Source organism: Malaclemys terrapin, chromosome 8 (assembly GCF_027887155.1).
Source record: "Malaclemys terrapin pileata isolate rMalTer1 chromosome 8, rMalTer1.hap1, whole genome shotgun sequence".
NCBI classification, from domain to species: Eukaryota; Metazoa; Chordata; order Testudines; family Emydidae; genus Malaclemys; species Malaclemys terrapin.
The window spans coordinates 50422688-50446308 of NC_071512.1; the positions used below are offsets into that span (position 1 = coordinate 50422688).

General features: G+C 41.5%; 1 protein-coding gene across 3 annotated transcripts in view; it reads left to right on the top strand.

Annotated features, from left to right (window-relative positions):
* The window catches only part of RABGAP1L (RAB GTPase activating protein 1 like), a 553255-nt gene that overhangs the window by 395895 nt on the left and 133739 nt on the right, over nucleotides 1–23621 (top strand). For all 3 annotated transcript variants that reach the window (XM_054037867.1, XM_054037869.1, XM_054037868.1), the window contains exons 16-17: nucleotides 441–566; nucleotides 2072–2215. In XM_054037867.1, the coding sequence (XP_053893842.1) occupies nucleotides 441–566; nucleotides 2072–2215 (270 nt within the window). The remainder of the gene's footprint in view (nucleotides 1–440; nucleotides 567–2071; nucleotides 2216–23621) is intronic.

The window sequence follows — 23621 nt, forward strand, 5'->3', positions numbered from 1 at the left end:
TTTCAGAGTAGCAGCCATGTTAGTCGGGATCAGCAAAAACTAAGGTGTCACAAGTACACCTGTTCTTTTTTTCTGCTTTGCTGGCAGTTCAAATATTTTTTTAAAATTTGTTTCAGGTTGACTCAAAACCAAACTTTTTCAAAAATTGTGATGAATTGAAAAGAGGAAAAGTATGAGTTTCAGATCAAACAAAACATTTATTTTGACCTAAAATAAAACATTTGGTTTTTATTTCAAGCTTTTTAATGTTTTAAAAAATAAAATTTCAGAAAATTTCAAAATTAAAGGTAATTTTGAATTTTAAAAAATTGAAACATTTATATTTTTTTTCAGACTCTCTTACAATCCCTTGGGCAAAGGGAATTTTAAAATTTTACAGCTATGATATTTCAAATCTCTGCATTGTCATTCAAAGACTCTTTGTGTATTTCTCCTTGCAGATGCCAGAGGAGCAGGCCTTTTGTGTGCTGGTGAAGATCATGTATGACTATGGCTTGCGAGACCTCTACAAAAATAACTTTGAAGATCTTCACTGCAAATTTTACCAACTAGAGAAACTAATGCAGGTAGGACCAGGATCAAGAACTCTTGTCCTTTCATACGTGGTAATATTGGGTGGGGAAGAGGTAAACTCTTCTCTTACAGCTTTAGAAAAATACAACTTTCTCCTTTCAGAAGTGTATTGGACCAAATTCTTGAATCCTAAGAGCCCCAAAGTGAGGGACATTTAAGATCTGAAGCCAAACATTGTGGTTGGGTCTGTGTCTGTTTTCTTTTGGCTTCCATATACTTACTCTTGCAAACTTTTTTGATTCAAAGAGAAGATATTTATGGTTTTCTCTCCCCTTCTCTTTTTATTTGTTAAATTGATGCGACTACAGTAGAACTTCTGAGTTCTAACAGAATATGAGAATATTTTGGTATAGGATTGTCTTGGTTTGCATGACTTGCATTATGAGTTAAGATATAATACAAGTTGGGACAATTCTATGAATATGAAAAATAAATCCACCACAGATAATTTTGCAAGCCACGGGTCATCTTATTGTGACTCGATATGTGTTTAGTTTTTCCTCACATTTTAATTTTTTGTATTAAAAACAATTTAACTCTGAAATATTACAAGTTTTATACGCTGTTGTCCTGACTAATAAGCCATTATTAACAGTCCATTAAGATTTGACCTCTGGTGCAGTTACAATAATGGAAGCTTGCTGTTGGATTCAGTTAACCAGAGTAAAAATACAACTGTTCTGCAAACTTCCCTTTCTGAGATTTAAAAACTAAAATACAATCTTGGGCACACAACCCCTTTGAACTCACTTTCCAGGATGACAATTTGTGTATGTTTATAATTTACTGATACTTTTTAGATAAAGTGTTGCTTTAATGTATTTTAAAAAATACATTAATTTGTTCTCAGTATGTTTTTTTCAATATTTGTACCAAACAGCTACAATGAACTTTATCGAGTAAATGCATTTTTAATGACCAGTGTATATAATCTACAATTGACATTACTACATACCTGGTAGTTGGTGTATACTGCATTCCTGGCCTGTGGAACTTGCCTTGTTGTCTGGTTGTTGATGTTTTTTATCTTTCATGATCTCTGAGGCTGATTTAAACTTCCTGCTCCAATGTCCATAATTTCATTGTTTTCCCAGAATAAACCATTTATAACAAAAGCATTAACAATTTTTTAAAATAGATAGATAGTTACACACATGTTATACATGGCACAACTACTCTATCTTTCCATATTTAATGTCCTATAATTTCTCTCTCTAATCCCATAGTATATTATTGATTTGATTTTGCTTTTAATAGCTAGCATGATAGAATCTGTGGTGGGTAACACAGAGAAGCTGCCAAAAAATGAGGGTGAAATCCTGTCCCCACTGAAGTCTGTGGCAAAATGCACATTGGCTTTAATGGAGCCAGGATTTCACTTTCCTCTTTTCTCAAGCCTCCAATAACCTTGCTGGCAGTGTGTTTCTGAAGCTGGAGGATCCTTGGGTGACATTTAAACATTCCCCCCCCCCCCCTTTTTTTTTTTTTCTTACTCTAGGAGCAGCTACCTGATTTATATAGCCATTTCTCAGACTTGAACCTGGAAGCTCATATGTATGCATCCCAGTGGTTTCTCACCCTCTTTACTGCCAAGTTCCCACTCTGCATGGTCTTCCACATCATTGATTTACTACTCTGTGAGGTAAAATGACACCATCCTTGAATCAGAAAAAATGCTTTTTGTCCAAAAAATGTTGTTAATTTTCCTTTTTTACCTCATTTTGTTGGAAGATTTAGTCATTTGTTGCTCAGTTTCTATCAGATTAATTTCTAAATGAATGCTGAATGTGTTAAGCTGAAGACGCTAGCAAGGCACCTTGCTCTTTATAAATGTAGTTTTGCACTAGCTGCAAGTGATTAATTTTTTCAGGATGGACTTTTAAATAAGTGTAAGTTCAGTTAGCCATTTAATTTTTAAAATGGATAGTTCATCCAAGTTTAATAAATCTGGCTTCTGGCAACCAACCAGTTGCTCAGATAAGACTGCTGTGGTAGAACTTTACATTGTTTCCCCAGATCAGAACATCCAAAGACAGTGTGAATATTACATGTTGTTTCTGATAGCCTGGTATTTCACAGATAGTGGAGAATTACCAGACAGTTCTGGTACATTAAACTCTTAGGTCTGACAGTTAGAAAATAATCAAGTACTGCCTTACTCCAGAGAACAGAGTTTCTTGGGGCATGTATACACTATAAACTTAAGTGAATCTACGTTAGATCAACTTACAGCCACTGCAGTAATTATTGCGGTGGTTCATGTCCATACTGCTCTGTGATGGTATGCATCCTCACCAGGTGCGCTTCCACCGACTTAAGAAGGGCAGTGTGCGGGGCTGACAGCAAGAGTACTCGGCACCGCACGCATCTCCCTACTGGTAGTCCACTACTCACCAGGAGCTTGGCAGCCCCTCCCCACCGGGAACAAGGTAGACGTACCTGGCTTCTCAGCTCCCCGCTGGGAATGGGGCAGTCGCACCAGGCTTCTCAGCTCCCCTCCAGGAGCCTGGCTGCCCCACCAGGCTCTTGGTTCACTGCTGGGAGCATGGCAGCAAACCAGACTCCAGGCGCTGAGCTCCCAGCCAAGTGCCGCTGGTGCAGCTGTGCTCCCAGTGGGGAGCGGAGAGCTGAGAGCCTGGGGGTCGGAGGTCGGGGGGCAGCTGAGGTCCCGGTGGGGAGGTCCATGCCTGGTGTCCGGTCAGTGGGAGCTGAGAAGCCTGGTGCAACTGCCCCGTTCCCAATGGGGAGTGGGGAGCTGAGAAGCCTGGTGTGGCTCCCCCATTCCTGGTGGTGAGTAGAGAGCCTGGGGGGCAGCCGGGCTCCTGGTGGGGAGATCTGCGCCCGGAGTATGGCCAGCTCCTGTGCTCCCAGTGAGGAGTGGGGAGCCTGGGTGGCAGTTTGGCTGGGAGCAGAGAGCCTGGGTGGCAGCCTGAACTGGGAGCCTGGGTGGCAGCTTGGGTTGGAGCAGAGACTGGGCAGCAGCCTGGCTGGGGAGCCGGCTTTTTTGTCAATTTCACGGCTTCAGCAGAGGTGGGGTAAAGATTATTTTATTTACTTTTCATCATCACAATGTGTTCCGGTTTGGGCTCAAACCATTTAGTCTTCTTTCTCTAACAATTTCTTAGTTGTGTTAATAAAACAAACAGAGGAGAAGAGAACATCAGTGCCACCCATTTCACTTGCATGCATCCTATTCCTTACAGAGTAAATCATACACTGAGTTCAGCATTTTGATCTCTTTGGAATTATTTAGCAAGTTTATTTTCAAAACAGAATTATGTCTGCAAGTGTGATCAGACTCTGTCAATCTAATGTATCCCTATGCTCTGTTTCTTGAAGAGAAAGTCATGTCTGGTCACTCCAGTCTCTTTCAGCCACAGTCATTGTAAGAAACAGTGCAGACAAGAATCCACAGCTTATCACAGCAGTGATTGCCCGTCTGACAGTAGAACCACACTTCACCCTTTATTGTATTAACCCCGATAAGAAAGTACAAATGCTGAAGAAAATGTAGATTTTTTTTTTTTTAATTCAACTCTAGAAACATTGAAATACAGATGTCATATCTGGTAGCCTCTGTCTCATCTTGTTTGGTGAAAACACACACAAAAAAAGATGAAAACCTTTTTTTCCTTTTGGGAGTACAAGTAAAGCTGTGTAAGAGGAAAAACTGGAATCTGCTAGAAAAAGTAAACCTAGCATTTGAGGGAGGAAAACCCTTTAACATTAAAGGGGCCTAATTTATGATGGCTAAACAATAACCAGAAATATTAAAGACATGAAGGGCTAGTGGGAAGTCGTGTGGACATCTCAAGCACCAGTAGGAAAATGTCTAAGGATATGTCTACGCTACGAAATTAGGTCGATTTTATAGAAGTCAATTTTTAGAAATCGATTTTATACAGTTGATTGTGTATGTCCCCACTAAGAGCATTAAGTTGGTGGAGTGCTTCCTCACTACCATGGCTAGCATCGACTCACGGAGCGGTGCACTGTCCCAGAGTCTCCGCCGCCCATTGGAATTCTGGGTTAAGCTCCCAATGCCTGGCGGGGCAAAAACATTGTCGCGGGTGGTTTTGGGTACATGTTGTCCGTCTCCCCTCCCTCCCTCTTTTCCTCCCTCCGTGAAAGCAACTGCAGACAATCATTTTGTGCCTTTTTTCCTGGGTTACCCGTGCAGATGCCATAGCATGGCAAGCATGGAGCCCGCTCAGCTCACTGCTGCTGTTGCAAGCATTGTAAACACCTCACGCATTATACTGCAGTATGTGCAGAACCTGGCTAAGAGATTGCAGCAAGAGGACGATTCTGAGGAGGACATGGACATAGACATTCCTGAAAGCATGGGATGTGGCAATTGGGACATCATGGCGGCAGTGGGACTGGTTGATAGAGTGGAACATTAATTCTGGGCCCGGCAAACAAGCACAAACTGGTGGGACTGCATACTGTTGCAGGTATGGGATGATTCCCAGTGGCTGCGAAATTTTCGCATGCGTAAGGCCACTTTCCTGGAACTCTGTGAGTTGCTTTCCCCCACCCTGAAGCGCACGAATACCAAGATGAGAGCTGCCCTGACAGTTGAGAAGTGAGTGACGATAGCCATGTGAAAGCTTGCAATGCCTGACAGCTGGGAATCAATTTGGAGTGGCCAAATCTACTGTGGGGACTGCTGTGAATCAAGTAGCCAATGCAATCACTGAGCTGCTGCTATCAAATGCGGGAAATGGGCAGGTCATAGTGGATGGCTTTGCTGCAATGGGTTTCCCTAACTGTAGTAAGGCGATAGACGGAATGCACATCCCTATCTTGGGACCGGACCACCTTGGCAGCCAGTACTTAAACTGCATGAGGTACTTCTCAATGGTGATGCAAGCACTGGTGGATCACAAGGGACATTTCACCGACATCAACGTGGGATGGCCAAGAAAGGTGCATGACGCTCTCATCTTTAGGAACTCTGGGCTGTTTGAGCAACTGCAAGAAGGGACTTATTTCCCAGATCAGAAAATTACTGTTGGGGATGTTGAAATGCCAATAGTTATCCTTGGGGACCCAGCCAACCCATTGCTCCCCTGGCTCATGAAGCCAGATACAGGCAGCCTGGACAGTAGTAAGGAGCAGTTCAACTGTAGGCTGAGCAAGTGCAGAATGGTGGTAGAATGTGCCTTTGGACGTTTAAAAGCTCGCGGATGCTGTTTGCTGACTAGGTTAGACTTCAGCGCAACCAGTATTCCCATTGTTATTACTGCATGCTGTGGGCTCTATAATATCTGTGAGAGTAAGGGGGAGACGTTTATGGTGGGGTGGGAGGTTGAGGCAAATTGCCTGGCTGCCAGTTTTGAACAGCCAGACACCAGGGCGATTAGAAGAGCAAAGGTAGGTGCACTGCGCATCAGAGAGGCTTTGAAAACCAGTTTCATGACTGGCCAGGCTACGGTGTCACAGTTGTGTGTGTTTCTCCTTGATGCAAGCCCACCCCCTGTAAGCCAACCACCCTCCCCCCTTCGATCACAGCTGGCAAAGGAAATAAAGTCACTATTGTTTTGAAACCATGCATTCTTTCTTTATTAATTAAAAGAAAAAAGGAGATAACTGATAAGGTTGGGGTAGGGTGGGGTGGGGGAGGAGGGAAGGACAAGGCTACATTGCTTATTGTAGCCACACTACAAATCAAAACTGTTTGAATGACAGCCTTCTGTTGCTTGGGCCATCCTCTGGAGTGGAGTGGCTGGGTGCCCGGAGCCTCCCCCGTGTTCTTGGGCATCTGGGTGAGGAGGATATGGAACTTAGGGAGGAGGGAAGGCGGTTGTACAGTGGATGCAGCGGCGGTCTGTGCTCTTGTTGGCTTTTCTGCAGCTCCACCAGACACCTGAGCATGTCCGTTTGCTCCCCCATTAGCCTCAGCATTGCATCCTGCCTCTTCTCATCGTGCTCACTTAATGCTTTCCTAGACACTGCCACTGAATGCCTCCATGCATTCAGCTGTGCCCTATCAGTGCGGGAGGACTGCATGAGCTCAGAAAACGTCATCACAAGTGTGTTTTTTTCGCCTTCTAATCTGCGATAACCTCAGGGATGGAGATGATAGGGGGAGCATAGAAACATTTGCATCTGCGGGGGGATAAAAAGGGAGAGTAAAATTTAAGATGATACATTTCTGAGAACAAAAGGGAGACTCTCTTTCACAGTGAATCAAGCAATTTGCAGCAGACAGCACATGTGCTTTAGGTCCAAGGTCGCATTTTGCCTTTTATATTCAGTGCCTGCCAGAATGGTGACACATCACACACGGCGGGAGAACAGAATTTGGTTTCCTGGCAGCTATGGTAAGCCAAAGGGTATGCGGGTTTGGCTTCTAACGCCTTCATAACATGTGGGAGTGTTTTCAAACTTCAGGGCCCTTTTTTCCCATAGCAAGCAATGCCGGTTGGGTTTACCATTTAAAAGGAGGGGCTGCGGTTTTTGGGTGGATGTGAGGCACACACCTACCCCCACACCTCCACGTGGCTATTTGGGATGATCCCTTCACCCCTCCCCCTGCCGGGTGGCTATTCTCAAGGATGATCCCTTTTAGCCACACAAAAATAGCTCAGTATGAATGGAGTCCTTTTACTGTTCCCTTACAAAAATTCCCCTATTTCAACTAGGTGACCATGAATGATATCACTCTCCTGAGGCTAACACAGAAAGATCTAGACCGAACGTTGCTTGAATGCAACCAAAACCCAGGACCATTCGCTGCCATGCTTTGTGCTGCAGTAATTCCAGACTACTTGTTACTGGCTTGGTGTGGTAAAGTGTCTTACCATGGAGGATGAAATAAGGCAGCGCTCCCCAGAAACCTTCTGCAAAGGCTTTCAGAGTACCTCCAGGAGAACTTCATGGAGGTGTCCCTGGAGGATTCCTGTTCCATCCCCAGACACGTTAACAGACTTTTCCAGTAATTGTACTGGCGATGAATGCATCCCAAGTCTTCAAGGCCAATCAAACATTAAACACTATTGCTTTTAAACCCTGTACTGTAGTTACAAATGTGCACTCACCAGAGTTTCCTTCTCCACATTCAGGGTCGGGGGTACCTGCCTTGGGAGGTATTGGCTCCAGGGTGATGAAAAGGTCCTGGTTGCCGGGGAGAACGGATTCAACGCTCGCCTGCTGTGCATTCTCCTCCTCTTCCTCCTCCACAAAATCCTCCTCCATGTTGCCTGAGACTCCCCCCTTGCAGGTGTCCACGGACAGTGGTGGGGTAGTGGTAGGGCCCCCCCACCCTCCCAGAATGCCATGCAGCTGATCATAGAAGCAGCATGTATGGGGCTCTGACCCAGAGGGACCGTTTGCCTCCTTTGTATTTTGATAGGCTTTCCTGAGCTCCTTGACTTTCACACAGCACTGCTGTGTGTCCCTGTTGTAGCCTCTGTCCATCATGCCCTGTGCGATTTTGGCATATATATTAGCATTTCTTCTTTTTGATCCAAGTTCTGCCTGCACAGATTCTTCTCCCCAAACAGCAATCAGATCCAGTGTCTCCCATTCGCTCCATGCTGGAGCTTGTTTGCGATTCTGGGGGGACTGCATGGTCACCTGTGCTGCTGAGCTCGCCACGCTGACCAAACAGGAAATGAAATTCAAAAGTTTCTGGGGCTTTTCCTGTGTACCTGGCTAGTGCATCGGAGTTGAAAGTGCTGTCCAGAGCGGTCACATTGGAGCACTCTGAGATAGCTTCCGGAGACCAATAACGTCGGTTTGGTCCGCACTACCCCACATTCAACCCAGCAAGGTCGATTTTAGCATTACTCCCCTTGCCGGGGAGGAGTATAGATTCAATTTTAAGAGCCCTTTAGATTGACGGAACGGGGTTGCTTGTGTAGACGCATTCATTATAAAATCGACCTAACGTGGCTAAATTCGACCTAAGCCTGTAGTGTAGACCAGGGCTCAGACAGAAAACCAAGCAACAGTACAGAGCAGCCAGAAAATAACTCTGACTTCCAGAAAGAATCCAGTCTAAAAATACTTGGGCTCCTGAGAATTTGTCGGAGGAGATAATGGTCAAAAATAGTATTAGGGTTGGCCTGTGGTTAAATCAAAAATGTGTCTGGCCCTCAACAGAGAAGGAAAATAAAACCTAAGGGCATATGGAGCTTGGAAAAAAAAGACAAGAAATAGGTCTTTAATTTAGGATTCCAGTCATATTGTAAAGTTATGTCTCCAAGCAGCCTCCAAGAAGAGCTATGCAGCATAGCATTGTCTGCATTAAATAGCTCTTTCCTTTATTTCTCAGCATATCTGTAATTCCAGCAACTGGAAGAAAAAAAATAGGTGCAGCAGTTAACAATGGAAAATGTCCGTCTAAAAAAAAACCTTTGAAGTGAGCTGTGTTGTGGCTTTTTTATGGGTTTCCAGCCTTTTCATTAACTTGTCTTTGTCATAAATACAGATGAATTTTGAATAGCTTTTAACTTCCTTCCTGGCTGTGCTTTCTCTGTGTCTCTATCCTGCCTGTAGTTGACAAAATATTTACATCCGAAGTAACTCTTTCATGCAGGAAAAAATGTCTGAAGAAAGAAAAATGGGTAACAAAATGCTGATAGATGGTCAGAGCTAGTCATTGGCAATGAGATTCTCTGGTCCCCATGAAAATGATGCTAATTATGGTGCTAATTGATTAACACTTTGTGCCAGACAGGGATAATTTCAGATGAGGTTTATCAATTTTGATTTTATCTGTGCTGGGAGAGGGAAGAACATTGATAATTCAAAGGGGTATTTTAAATTCTCATTCCAGAAAGGAAAAGCATTTTTTGGTGACTGCAGCATCTTATAACGAGCAAGTATGCTGCTTTCCACTAAAAATCTCATGGAAGAGGTCACTAATGAACCTTAATATGTGGGGAAAATAAAAATTTTGGGGGATGGAGGATAGGAAAGAGGAGAAATTAAATGGCAAACCAGTAATATAGTGATATATCCTGAACAGCAGTTCATTATTATTTTTTTTAGCATTATAGTGGTGTTTGTGCCTCTACAGCAAAGGTCTTTTAATCTTTTCCTTATACATATAGCTTGATGGAGATAATATCTTCCTTGTTAAAATTCATAGCAGTCTGGAACTTGCCATGCAAGGTCACAGTGAATGCTGGGAGAATATCAAATAGTTAGGTTTGAATGTGCGTTCAAAGGCTCAGATGTGTATCCAAACCACTGCCTTTTTTGAGCATCTCCCCCCACCCCATCATCCTCCCTGTGACCTCTAGTCATCAACTTCCCCTCTACCCATCTCCCAACTGTTGAAGATGTGATGTAGGCCTAGGATGCTCCATATTTCTAATGTCACTGCACTAATGCCTCCTAGGAATTCCTCATTATTTGTCACCTCGGTGTCAAAGCCCTGTCTGGAATGGGGAGGATTTTACGGCTGAGGGACTTGAGCAGAGGCTATTGTTGCTGATTTAGATTTTAACAATTGTAAGAAATAAGCCATACAAAATGTTCTAGGCACTCTGAATAATTAATCTTACAACAACATAGCAGAATTAAAAAATCACTTATGGGTTGCAAATATAGCCCGTCAGTAGAATTAAACAATCAAAAACTGTAACAAAGTAACAGGAACATATCCTCATACAAGAACAACAGGCTATAACGCTCAGTCATAAAGAAACATATCCATATCCTAAACCTTTCCCACAAACCCTGTGTAGTAAATGGCTTTTGAGCTTAACCAGAACATCATCAAGTTGGGGCTCTCTGGACCAGTCTGCAGGATATTGATAGTTGGAAGGTGAGCAGCAGAAAATTAAATCTAGATTAAATTAAACCTAGATTTAAGGAGTGTGGAGTTCTACATAGTGGAATAGAGTGTTAGGAGAACTAAAGGTTTCCCCCATCTAATAGAGTTCCATATAACATTCTTAAATAGCTTACTTTTGGGTAGATCATGCCAACCCCAAACGAGAAGTGCTCTCCTTTCAGTGCAGTTCTCATAAAAGTAGGTAAAATAGGATCACCCTTTATTGTTGACAATCCTTGAGACTCACATTCCTCAATCTCATTTTATCTCCAGTAACCTGATTCTTCACTGTGCTACATCCGCTTGCCTTCTTTAAACACTTACTCAAATTGGCCTATCCCAACACTTTCTTCCCTATGGTTTGCATTTTAAAGTCAAACTTGCCATCCCTCATTGATCACTGTGGAGATCCCAGGAGAACTTGTACTTCTTCCTTTTTAAAAAATGTTGCTGCATTTTCTATGTAGAGCTTTCTTATTGTGATGTACATAAATTGGCATAGAAATACTAAAGATCATATTTAATAGATCAAGGATCTCTTATCTTACTCTTTTTGTTTCTATTTGACAAGTTGCTTTTTTATGAGTGATCTTTCTTAGTACCTTGTGCCACACACTCAGTTCTTTCACAACACTGAAGTCTTGGTCCATGTATGTATGTATAATAGATATTTAGATAATTGTATTGGATCTCAGGTGAATTAACATTTTACATATTTTTTCATAAATATGCATTTAAAAAAATGTGTTTACACAAGTCTAACTACGTATTTATTAGAGAGCAAAAAAAAAAAAAAAAAAAATTCCTGACAGGTAAATTAGATGCCTTTTATAACCTTTCATGAAATTTTCTGTTAAAGGAAAATGTTCAAGACAAGGAGTCGTGATACAAGCAGTATTGTCAAAAGCCAGGAAGTTCAATGCTAAAGCTGTCACTCCATTATTAACTTTGAATTTCCTGGTGCTTGTTGGTTTGTGTCACAACTTTAATAATAACTTGAAATCTTATGTTTCGTTTTTTCATTACAGAAGGCTATTTTTGTGCAAAACTTTGAGGATGTTGAAGTGCATAAGGATAATATTTCTCTCCTTCTAAAGGGTATACATTAAATATCACCACACATCTGGTGGGCCTTGGTGCATGTTCGGTATTATCAATCATACCAAAAAGCGACAGTTGTCACAAAAATGAATGGTCTGGATGTCGAGCTGCCATTTTGGGATCAACATTTCTGAGGACTGAGTAGAAATGAGTTACTGGGAATTCAATCTGTTATTTGTAAATTATGTGTATTATAATGATAGTATTCAGAGACTGGAAAATCTGAGTCAGAGAGAGTTGAAGTTAACTTTTGCAAGGTCACACAGCAACATAATGGTAGAGCTGGGAATAGAACAGATCTTGTGACTCCCTGTCCTATATTATAACCCTGGACCATTCTCCTTCCATAAATATTCAGCCTGGAATTTGTGTAAAATAATGTTCAGAATCAGCCTTGGTAGATTATTTGTATAAAATAATTGACTGATAGATTTGATTGTAAATAAATCTTAGAAAATGTTATTTAAATCTAGTGAGTGGGCATGAATTCAGAGTTAAATTATGGAGCTTTATTGTATAGCTATGGTTCTTGAGAAGCACTAGGTTTCATAATGAAATAGTTAAAGTCTCATAGGGATTATACACATGGGCATGGAAGGTTTGATTTTTCCAGTGCAGCGTCTTGCTGGGAATGTAGGTGCCGGGAAACACTAAGCAGAATGGTATAGCTCAGACCATAAGACTGGTCGGCTCGGCACATTAGTTCTGACTCTAGTACTAGAAGTCATAATAGCCTGTTATTTTTTATCTATTGTTGTCAAACTCTGCTGTGATTCCATCAACAAAGCCAAGTTGAAAAAGAACAGATAATATTTTAACCTGTTAAACTTCCTCAGGAATTGGATCTGGAACAAACCCACTTCCTCCCCAAATTTACAGTGGGGTAAAATGTGAATTTAAAAAAATAGTGTACAATATTTTATCTTACCAAGGTTCTGTTGACAAAAATGCTGGAACTTTTCAGAATTAGCTATATTGTCTATCAAAATTGTAATTAAGCATCTGTCAGCATTTCCATTATGCATGTTTTACTGAAGCTTATTAAATGGTAGAGAGGGTTCTCTAAAAATAAACCCTATTTTAGAGCTGTAACAGTTTAGACTTAAAAACTAGCTTTAGATCAAAATTCTGTGCAGAAAGTTTCAGCATAAAAATATACCATTGCAACAGTTGCACAGATGTGTTGGATTCTGTTTTCCTTTACTCCTGTAAGTCAAAAACAACTTTATTTGCTTTAAATAAAAAGGGTGTAGAGCAGTGGTTCCCAAACTGTGGGGTGCGCCAAGGAACATTCAGGAGGTGCAGTTGGGCCTGGGCCCATTCCAATGGGGGGCAGGGAGGGGGAGTACCACCCAGCCCCACTCTGCCTCCAGCTCGTTCTGGGCCCGCCCCCAGCCACAGCTCGGGCCCCAGTCTCAGTTCTGCTCCTAGCTGCAGTCCTGGCCTTGGCTCCCGACCACAGCTCCAGCCCTGTTCCTGTCCATGGCTCCTGGGAGGGGGGGAGGGGAGAAGACTTGGACAGTTTCCATTACGGGTAAGGGGCAGGTGTGACAGAAAAAGTTGGGGGACCATTGGTATAGATGATCAGACTTTAGGCTAAATGCCCTTGCCACTTTTTTTTTTTCTCTTTAGTCATTCTTCCACATCTCTCTCAAATCCTATGGAGGCGTTTTCTTTTCTTGTGTCAACCATCCTCATAGCATCCAGTGATAACTGGGTGGGATTTTCTTCTGAGCCTATTAACATTAGTCCTTAATAGACTTAAGAGTTTATTCCAGGGTGGGCTGGGTAGGTTATCAGCAGCACTCATGCTTAGGGAACTAAAGGGTAGGATTTGAACCTGTATGTCCAATATGGTACTCTAGGTCCACTAGACCCACTATTTACTAGTGTGAAAGAAATGAGTACAAGAATTAGTTATTTCACTCTCAGAACAGGTGAAATGAATTGTTAGTCCATTTGCTAGTTGACAGGATTCCATATTACATCCCATCCATTACCACAGGCATTAATTGACACTGCTCTTTGCAGTCTCACAGGGTAAAGTATTGAATAGGCATGGTATCTGTAATGAACCAATGTGGCTGAAAATTTAGCAAATTTCTGTCTCCTGTGCTAAATGGTGGAGAGGAGAGAGACATCCAGCACGTAATGAAAAAAGTAACTTAAAAAAAGTCTTTGATTCTAAATCAACTGGGTGGATCTCAGTTCTTTGTTGATGTCCGAGAATTCATCTTTTTATGGCTTCAGTGCTATCCTGCTGGAAATCTTTGCTGTATCATTGAGCAGTCTCATGGGAGACTGGGAACATTTCCCTTATTATTTTTTCAAGTAGCTTATTTTTACATTTTCTTTTTCTTTTTAATTATTAATTTAAACCTAAATATTAAACTGGGATTTACATTAATTCTCATGAGTCTGGTCATTGCTACAGTAAAGTTTCCTGATTTGGTGAAGCTCAAGAAAGACGCATTCAGGGGCCTCTTGCTAACATACATAAAGAGTATACATACATTTTTTTATAATGTGCTGAAAGCACCCCATAGCTTGAGTGACATTGAGCACAAATTTCTGAACTTAGTTTACTTTTAAACTTTGTTTTGTAGTTCATTAGTAAAAATCTTCTAATTGTTTTCTAAGACTGTTGCTTTGGCCAGAGTTAAAGGCCTTGTCTACACTATAAAGTGTTTATCAGTATAGATATACCAGCAAGCCTTTCTACCGGGGAAACAGATTAAAGAGTTCTTTGCTGGTTTAGCTTTATATCAGTCCCTCCCTCCCACCCCATCCTCCCCCGAAAAATAAGCTATACAAGCAAAAAATATTTTTGATGGTATAATTGTGTCTACGCTTGTCTTTTGCTGGGCATATCTATGTTGATTAGGGAAGTGATTTCCCCCCCCCACACACACACACACGCTCCTAATTGAGATAGGTATGCTGGCAAAACTTCTAAGTGTAGCCCAGCCCAGGCCTAAGAAAAAAGTTGCCATTGAGGTGTGAGCACCCTATTTAACTTGCCTCACTCTTTCCTTCTCTGGCTGTGAGTTTTATTAGTTTTCCCCTGTATTAAACTTACTTGCTCTGTGATCATTTGACATTCATTAGACAGGTATTCTTCTGCAAAAAGGAACTATTCAGAAGTTGAATAATTCCCAAGTACAAGAAAGTAGTTGGTGAGAATGTCTTTAAGTTACTGAGCATGCCTGTTAAATTCCCACTGAATTATGTACCATAGGAGTGCTGGTAATATTTGGAATAAGGGTCTAATACAGATTCCATTGAAACCAATGCCTAATTTGCCAGAATCAGGCCTTTTTAGAGGCAGAGATAGCGTTATAAAAATGCAGTGCCTTTCAAATATATCAGTCTGTGGTCAGACCCAGATTAGACCCTGAGAGCAGAAGAGCATTCATTGTCCTGTGGTGGATACTCTATTGTTACTAATATATATATATATAATCTGTATATATTGTCTCTTTATTTTTGTGGAGCACTATACAGGTTTTCCTTTATTTTCTTCAGCACCCAGCTGTGAACCATGTAGTGCATTATCACAACATGCTTTTGACCTCTGTCTCCATAATTTTACTCAAAGAGCTTTTGAGCCACTTTCTAGCTAGTCTCCCTATGGACAATTTTTCTAGGAGTACAGTACATTTCTATTATTCCTACCTAACATGTACTGCCATCTGCTGCTTGTGGATAGGAGCAGATTCTAGTCATTCCAGGCAGTACATAATGCAAAACCACAATTTCAAAAAGAACCTAAGTAAATATTACAAATGGAGAAATGACATTATATTAAACATTGTTGTATGCGCTATTGTAGCCGTGTCGGTCCCCGGATATTAGAGAGAGAAGGTGGGTGAGGTAATACCTTTTACTGGACCAAATTTTGCTGGTGAGAGAGATGAGCTTTCGAGCTTATACAAAGCTCTTCTTCAGGTCTGGGAAACTAACTCTGAGTTATACCCTGAGTTAGTTTCCCAGACCTGAAAAAGAGCTCTGTGTAAGCTCGAAAACTTGTCTCTCTCCCCAACAGAAATTGGTCCAGTAAAACATATTACCTCACCTACTTTGTCTCTGTTATATTAACCGGTCCAACAAGATCAACTGCGCTTTTTTGGGGGGAGGAGGGGAGGGAGAGGGGAGGATGTAGCTATTGAAGCACGTACTATATTTCTTACTCTGGATATGGGGAAATACTACCAGCCTCTCAGATACCAGTGTAGGCACCTAGCTTACAACATCCTTTACCTTGAAACTTGAGATTTACTGGGATGCTTGCATTTCAGCCCTCATATCTGTAGATTATCACCTTATACAGTCATTTAATTGTGTTAACTATTGTTGTGGTTAATTCATATGTAATCAATGTGTGATGAATAGATTTAAAATTGAGGTATAGGAATAAGTAGGATTGTATTATAGGGCTATATGACTGACAAGCATTTATGAGTGATTAAGTATATAAGCAAAGCAAAGTAAGGCTGTAATGCAAGGCCTCCAGGCTGAGGCCTGTAAGGTTTTAACTTAGCCACATTAGGCCATGAGAAGGTAACCCAAGAGTAACCCTGTACCCGTGAAGTTACAAGATTACTGTAAAATATATGCTAATATGTGGCGTATTTCCCAATCACCACCATGTACCACATGATGCCCGATTGTAACATCTTGGGAAATACTGCAGCAATAATAGGTTACCATGGGGACTTGTTGTTGTAAATGCTAATGAAAATAAGGGGTACTAAGAGGATAGCCTCTGAAAAGTGGGGCATCCCAGATTTTATAGGTATGGAAGTCCAGTTAAGGGAAAAGGGGTTGGAACCCTCAAGCGTATGTATAAGAGTTATGGGCATGAGTGTAACAGAATAAAAGGACTGAATAGTGAGGAAGAATGCATCAGCAGACCCTCCACAAATGACCACTTGTTGAAAATTTCTCCCATCCTTATGGTACCCTTGGAGCTATGAGTATGAAAACATAGATGCTGGACATCTTATGGTATTCCTCCACTTCACTCAGGTGTCTGTAACTGTGGCATTAATTATCTGTGTAGTAATGTTTTTAAGAAAGGGAATATTAATAACTAGTGAATGCTGTTGTGGTCACTACTATCATTCCTCATGTGCTCCTAGAGTCTCCTGCCCTAATGATATTTCTAATAGTGGGTCTCACCCTGCTGATTCTGATAATGTAGCCTTTAGGGACTGCAAACCCCAAGTTACTATGGTTTAAAATACCATTGGTAATATCAGCCCCTCAGTAATATAAGACAGCTGATCGGAAGACCTTTTCTCAACTTTGGAATCCATTTGATAATTGTATTTTTAATGTAATTGTAAAATGCATCTTGAGGCTCTGATGAGAGCTATATACACTGCATTAAAGAGGTAGCAGCAGGTCCTTTGAGTGTGCCAAGTGCATTTGGTATAATTAAAAACTCATCATGCATTGTTCCATGTACCATACTTACTGTCACAGCAGTATCTTCCTATACTTTGGAACAGAGAAACTATGGTACAGCAATTACTTTTGAAATGGGAAATATACAGATCTTAATGGCGTCCGTTGTACGGTCACTCTGAGATCTTTTACATGCAGTGAATGTAAATCAAATATAGGCAAGTTAAACTCATTCACTGACTGAATTCATCTGTACCTCTTACACTCACTATACCAAAACATGTATCCCTCCGTATGACCTGTTAAAGAAAAACCCAGAACGACACATTGGGGTAATGTTCCACTTACAGGGAAGAAAGAAAACCTGTATTGTGTGCCTTTGGTTTAGTGGATTAGGCATAAATCTGGAATTTTTCTTACCTTGCAAATTATTCATATATATTTAGGCAAGTCACATGTTGGGAAGAACTCACAATTGGGACAAGATTTTCAAATGAGCTCAGTTCCTAGTTAGTCACCAAAAATAACAGGCCACGTTTTCTAAAGAACTAGGAGTTAGGTGCTGAGCTTTTTTTTTTTTTGAAAATTTGGCAAAAAATGCCATAATGCGGACTGCTGGGGGGTTAAGCACTTTTGAAAATCCATCCCCAGTTGTGCATGTTGAACATTTGGCCCTTAGGGCATTGTTCTGTTCTGAAAAGTGACTTAATAAATATTGAATCCCTTAAGTCTGTTTTTACAATCTCAGTTATCTATTAAGCTATCCAATTTACTTGTCTATTTAATCCAGTCAGTTGAATCTAATTTAGATTCTTATACTATTTCCATCACCGTGGTATCTGAAAGAAGTACCAGTACAGCAGAACTCCTTTTATCCGATCTAATTAGGACTGGGGCAAAATCGGATTATCAAACATTTGATAATCAAAAGAATGGGAAAGTGTGAGTCTGCAGCGCCATCTGGCGGCCATAGGGGAGATCCCTGCTTCTGGACCTGTGTCTGCTGGTTGTGAGAGCTGGCTAATGGAGGGTTGGATGAACTGGGTTCTACTGTATATTAAAAAATAGAAATGAAGATTTCAGTATTTTCCTCTCTTCTCCTTACTATAGGCACTCCATTTTTTATTATTGTTATGTTTTTATAATAGGTGATTTTGGTGAGGCTATTGAAAAAGGCTAGGTTGAAGAAGTAAGTTATGCCTTCTACTCTGAAGACATTTGGGTTTGTGGTCATTTTGATTTCTTTCAGAAGTGAGTTCCATAGCTGAGGAATAGTTACTAAGAAAGCTGTGCCTGTTGCCTGCCCAAGGTTTACTTTCTTACAGAATTACAAGTTAAATGTTTTTTTCACCCTGGAATGTGAGAGTCAAGTAGGGATTCTTTCTGGCTATCAGAACAGTAACAAATATTTTGCAATTAAAATTTAGCAATTCTGTTAGTGATAGATGAGCCAAAATAGAATCCAGCTTTCTCTCCTTGACTTCTCCCTAACAGCAATAAACAATACTAACAACTTGTTTTAGTCAGTAAAGCAAGCAGCTATAACTCTGAATACACACAAGGAACAGATAGATCTTGTGAGTAAGAAGATGCCATTTTTACATAGTCACTTTTTAAAGTTGGATTTAACCTCAGTTATCCCTATTTTACTGATGAGACAACCGAGGCACAGATGTGATTACCAAGCTATGAGAAGTGGTATGTAAGTGCAAATTATTATTATTTATTAAATTAATTCAAAACCAATCCCTGCAAAATGTTCAGCAGGCCTCCATGACTTACAAATTGAAGACTAGTTTCAGAGTAACAGCCGTGTTAGTCTGTATCCGCAAAAAGAAGAACAGGAGTACTTGTGGCACCTTAGAGACTAACAAATTTATTAGAGCATAAGCTTTATGAAAGCTTATGCTCTAATAAATTTGTTAGTCTCTAAGGTGCCACAAGTACTCCTGTTCTTCTAAATTGAAGACTGTGCCCTTTTAGAATCTGTAACCCCAATTACCCTTTATGGCACCTTTGAAAAAAGTTCAACTGAACACACAATTACAAAACAGCTTCAAATTAGCTTCAGATGAATAGCTAAATTCTAAAAACCAGATTAGAAACATTTTAATATCAGAATTTTGAAACAGAGTTACAGTGATTGGTTCTCTTGATACTATCCATTTTGGTCTGAGATTTTTCAAATGTTATTTAGGAGCAACTCAGACTTCTCTAACACATACCTGATACATCTGAATATGAACTGTAGAGAATGTTTTGTCAATATCTCCTTTTTATTTCCTCCTAGAAGCCATCCTTATATAGGAGTAAAACCACATGTATTCACCTGCATGCACTCCCAAATCAGAGACGAATATATTGAATGAATTTCCATTAAAACTGTTCGGCCAGATTCACCCTCTGGGGTGGTGGGTGGTAGTGTTAGGAGCATTGCTGTGTGACCACAGAGGCATCTGTGTTAGAGTGGTGATGCCTCCTGGGGAGAGGAGGTGCCAGTACCAACACTACCTTCCCTTCGGACTTCTGCCATGTGAGAACAGATTGAAAATCGGACATGGGTTCCATAAAAGCCCCACAGGCAAATGCTCTTCAGGAGATGTGCTGCATCACTATATTCTAGGTTACTTGGTCCTGCCTCAGAGCAGGGGGATGGACTAGTTGGCCTCTTGACATCCATTCCAGCCCTATATTTCTATAATTCTATTATTCTGGTCCCACCCACTTCCCAGCTGCACAAGCCAGCTGCACACTGGGTTATTGAAGGTTGCCAGCAGCTTGGCACCAGCCTGTTGATCTTTATAACAAGTTAATTTGAGCTCAAATACTAAATTAAACAATGAAATAAAACATAAATTAAGGAGTAACTTAATCCAGCTCGTTGGTTCTGTAAAAGAAAGCGTATCAGCATTCCAGGCCAAACAGTTTTTAATCCCATATCTGCTTCTGCCATAGTAGTAGTTGCACTTTCTTCTGCATTTCCAGTTTTGGAGTGAAAAGGTTAAAACCCTGAAATGCACTAAGCAAACATATTGCGTTGTATATTTGTCTCATTCATAATTACCCTAAGTGTTGACATGTAAATTGTGATAAATTAATTTTTTTCATTTAAACTTCTTTAGTCCGCAACAGTTTAGTCCATAACAAAAAATCAACATATCCCTAGTACTCACTTAATCTTACCCTCTCATTATATTTGAAAGAGAAATATATGATGTCCCATGAACTGTGACTATTAAGTTACTTTTATGCCCAAGGGAAAAAATATACAGTTCTTTTTCCTACTGGAAGGTCAGCTTCATCAATCCAAGAAACATGATTGCTCTTGTAATGAAATGGTTAATTATTCCTGAGTTCCTGTGTATTTAAAGGGGGCTTTAATCACACGTGATTGTAGTTTACTTATGCACTTTAGCGAGTATGTTTTGGTGTTTATGGAGTGGATAGAGAAAATAGTCTCAGAACTTATGTACAGAAGCAGTTTATGTTTCACTAAAGGATGCACTTACTTATGTTGGATTAAGTGATATTAATGCCATGTTCATGACTTAAAAGTTGAGGATTGTTGAGGATTGCTTGATCCTCTTTTGGGATTCTCCTAGTGTTGTGCTGAGTTTGAAGTGTGTTACTACCATGCAGAGGGAATCTTGACTGAAGGTAAATTTAACTTGCCTCCCCTTGAACTCCCCACCCCTTATGGTCCCCCCGCCCCAAAAGACACAGTCCTTCTGCAGGGCCCTCACATGTTTAGGGGAACAGAACTGTAAAGTTTAAAAAAAAGTTTCCATTTAAACTCTCATTTCCAGTCTTAACTTCAGCGTGCGTGCACACACGTATTATTTTCAGCTGAAACTTTACATATTTTACAATTTAGATGAAATTTGGTATGTCTGGTTTGCTGGTTAGAACCCAAAATTCCCTGGGAAAACAGTCTTTTGACATATTTGGAGCTCAAACAAGTCAATAATGATTTGGTTTTGAAACCTTAAACTAAGGGACTGATCATACCTTCACATGCAGAGTAGCATAGAGCAGTGCTTCTCAAAGTGGTGGTCCACAGACCATCGGCTGCCGGTCCGCGGCAAGTTTCCTCATAAGAGCGTCGAATAGGATAATAATATGGCAGCCGGTCCCTGGCACATTGGAAAAAAAAATTGCCGGTCCCCCACATCAGATAGCTTGAGAAGCACTGGCATAGAGTACTAGCTGGGCACTGCAGTAGTCCCTCCATGGTGTTAGAGTCTGAGCTGTGGAGTGGGCAGGGACAGGGGATGAGCTCTCTTCATGCATCATTGCCCCACCATTATTGCTTTACAGTACTAATACTGCATCCCTCTGACTTGTGTGTGCAACCCTGTGGAAGCCACCTGAGAGGTGGGGCGGGGAGGGGAGATTCAAAGCATGGTAGCCAGTGAGAGAGTCTGTGGAATCATGGGTCCACTGAAGCCATGCCCCCCTCCCGCCCCCCCGCACAAGACCTTCACAAAGACACCTATGCTTTTTCAGCTAAGCCCCTGAATTCCAGAGGCTTGGGGACTGAACTCCCTGCATGTTCCAGAAGGGTCCCCCTCTCAGGCTTTTTAAGAGAACAATACAGAGGAAGTTCCACAAAGGGAATGTGGCCAAGGTTCTTGCTCCTGCTGTGAGTTTTCTTATTTTAGAATTATTTGAGCCTAAACTCTGCCCCAGAGCCTCAGTGAGGATTAATTGGTTTGACTTGTGAGAAGAAAATATTTAAATTGAACCCAATGAACTGGGCAGGAGTATGAAGTAGTCAACAACTATGTTCAGCCAACAACAGGAATTTCACACACTCCCTCGTGTCAGCAAGCTCCTCTGTTTGAAATAACTTGCACAAATGGCATTTGCCTTGGGTTTTGATCAAGTTGAGGGAAACATTTTCTTTTCTTTTCTTTTTTTTTAAACAGAACCTCAGCCTTTTACAACAGAACCAAAAATATTAGAAAAATAATCCCCATATTTCACCAGGTATATTTTTTACAATTCATGTTACATTTGTTTCGAGAATACTATTCATTAGCATATATTTTATCAACATCACTTCCTAACAAGCCCATACACCTGTTCAGCAGCCTCCTCGCTTCTGTTTCATTTCCTTATCTCCAGCTGTGCACAAAGAGTCAATGAGCTTTCTTTTCTAAAACTGTTTTTACTCTCACTATCCCTATGACCTTAAAGTTGTACTCCGTATGAATATGCTGCCCTACAGGAAACTCAGGATAGATGGGGGGGGGATATCAGTTCCTCCTTTGGAAAAGCCCTTTGGATAGGGCCTTGGGGAGAGGTAAACTCATGAGTTTCCCCTTCCCTGAGTCTTACCCAAACTTTTCCATTGCAGGAGGGATGAGAGTTGCCCATTTTAGAATAGGTTCATTCCCCCAAACCCATGGATCACATGAAACCTGCTAAAGGCACTAAGGCTCTACACAGGCTCACGTGGTTCTCCAGCACTAAGGGGCTTGCAGAGAAGTTGATCTTTCCAGAGACTGTCATGCTTGCTGCTGGGAGGCATGCTATGCAGAGGGCCATCCCCAAGGAGGGGTTGCATGTGATGCTATGGAGTCTGCTGACCTTTTTCTGTTTCTTCAGCTATGTGAATAAGGTAGCTGAAGTCGATGTACTTAGATCTACTTACCGTGGTGTCTTCACTGCAGTAAGTCAACTGCTGACGCTCCCCTGTCGACTCCGCCTGCGCTTCTCGTTCCAGTGGAGTACCGGAGTCGACGGGAGAGCACTCGGTGGTCTTCACTAGACACTATAAATCGACCCCTGCTGGATCGATCGCTCTGGAGGTAAGTGTAGACATGCCCTCAGGAGGGCTATATGTATAGGAGGCTTTAAGTTACTTTGTGCTCTCCTGATCCTGGGCTGCCTATGTGTTTGACTGATTGCCCAATGTAACTTGGAGCAATGTCAGGGCTGCTGTCAATTACACTGGCTGTCAGTCGCCCCAAGGGGCTGTTAAAGCAGCTGGGGATCTTCAGGGCACAGGGAGGTCCTCATCATGTCCCTTTTGCTGTCTAGTGGAAGAGAGGTGATATAAGAACTGTTACATTGACCTCAATAACAAGAACATGGTAGAGGGGAGATGGAAACAGTATATGTTTAGAGCTGAGGCTGCCAGTGACAGAGAAGAGTTCTTGGGAAGACAAACCAACACTCTTGATTTTTTTCATGGACTTTTATAGTGCCTGAAATTGCACACATGACAGTAATCGTCAGTAATTCTGCAGGAGTAGGACAGTGTGTTGGCATACGATAACAAAATCTGCTTCACCAGTCAATCTGTGCTGATTGTGGGATTCTGTAATGCCTATTGGCTGAGGTGGGCTAGGGGGCAGTCCAGAGCAGTAGTCAAGTGTGTGTGGGTGGTCAGGTAGCCGGGAGATGGATTGGTATCAGAGGTATTCTGGGGCAATGGTTGGAGTTCGTGCAGGGGTCAGTAGCTGGAAGATCCAATCCAAGGGTTTGAGTCAGTGGGTTAGGGAGGTAAGATTAGGTGAGGCAGCAGGCAACAAGGTAGGGTCAGACAAAGCAGCAAGGCAAGGTGGTTTAGGCAGCAACCAGCAGGCAATGGTCTGTTGCTCAGATAGCTTCCTCTTCCTGTTGAGGTCTTTATATAGTCGAAGTGCCCAGTGAGAATGCTGCCTGTCCATCCAATCGGACCTGAGGTAGGCTGCTGTGGGTCTGTAGGCCTTTAGCACTAAGACTGTTGGTCAAGGTG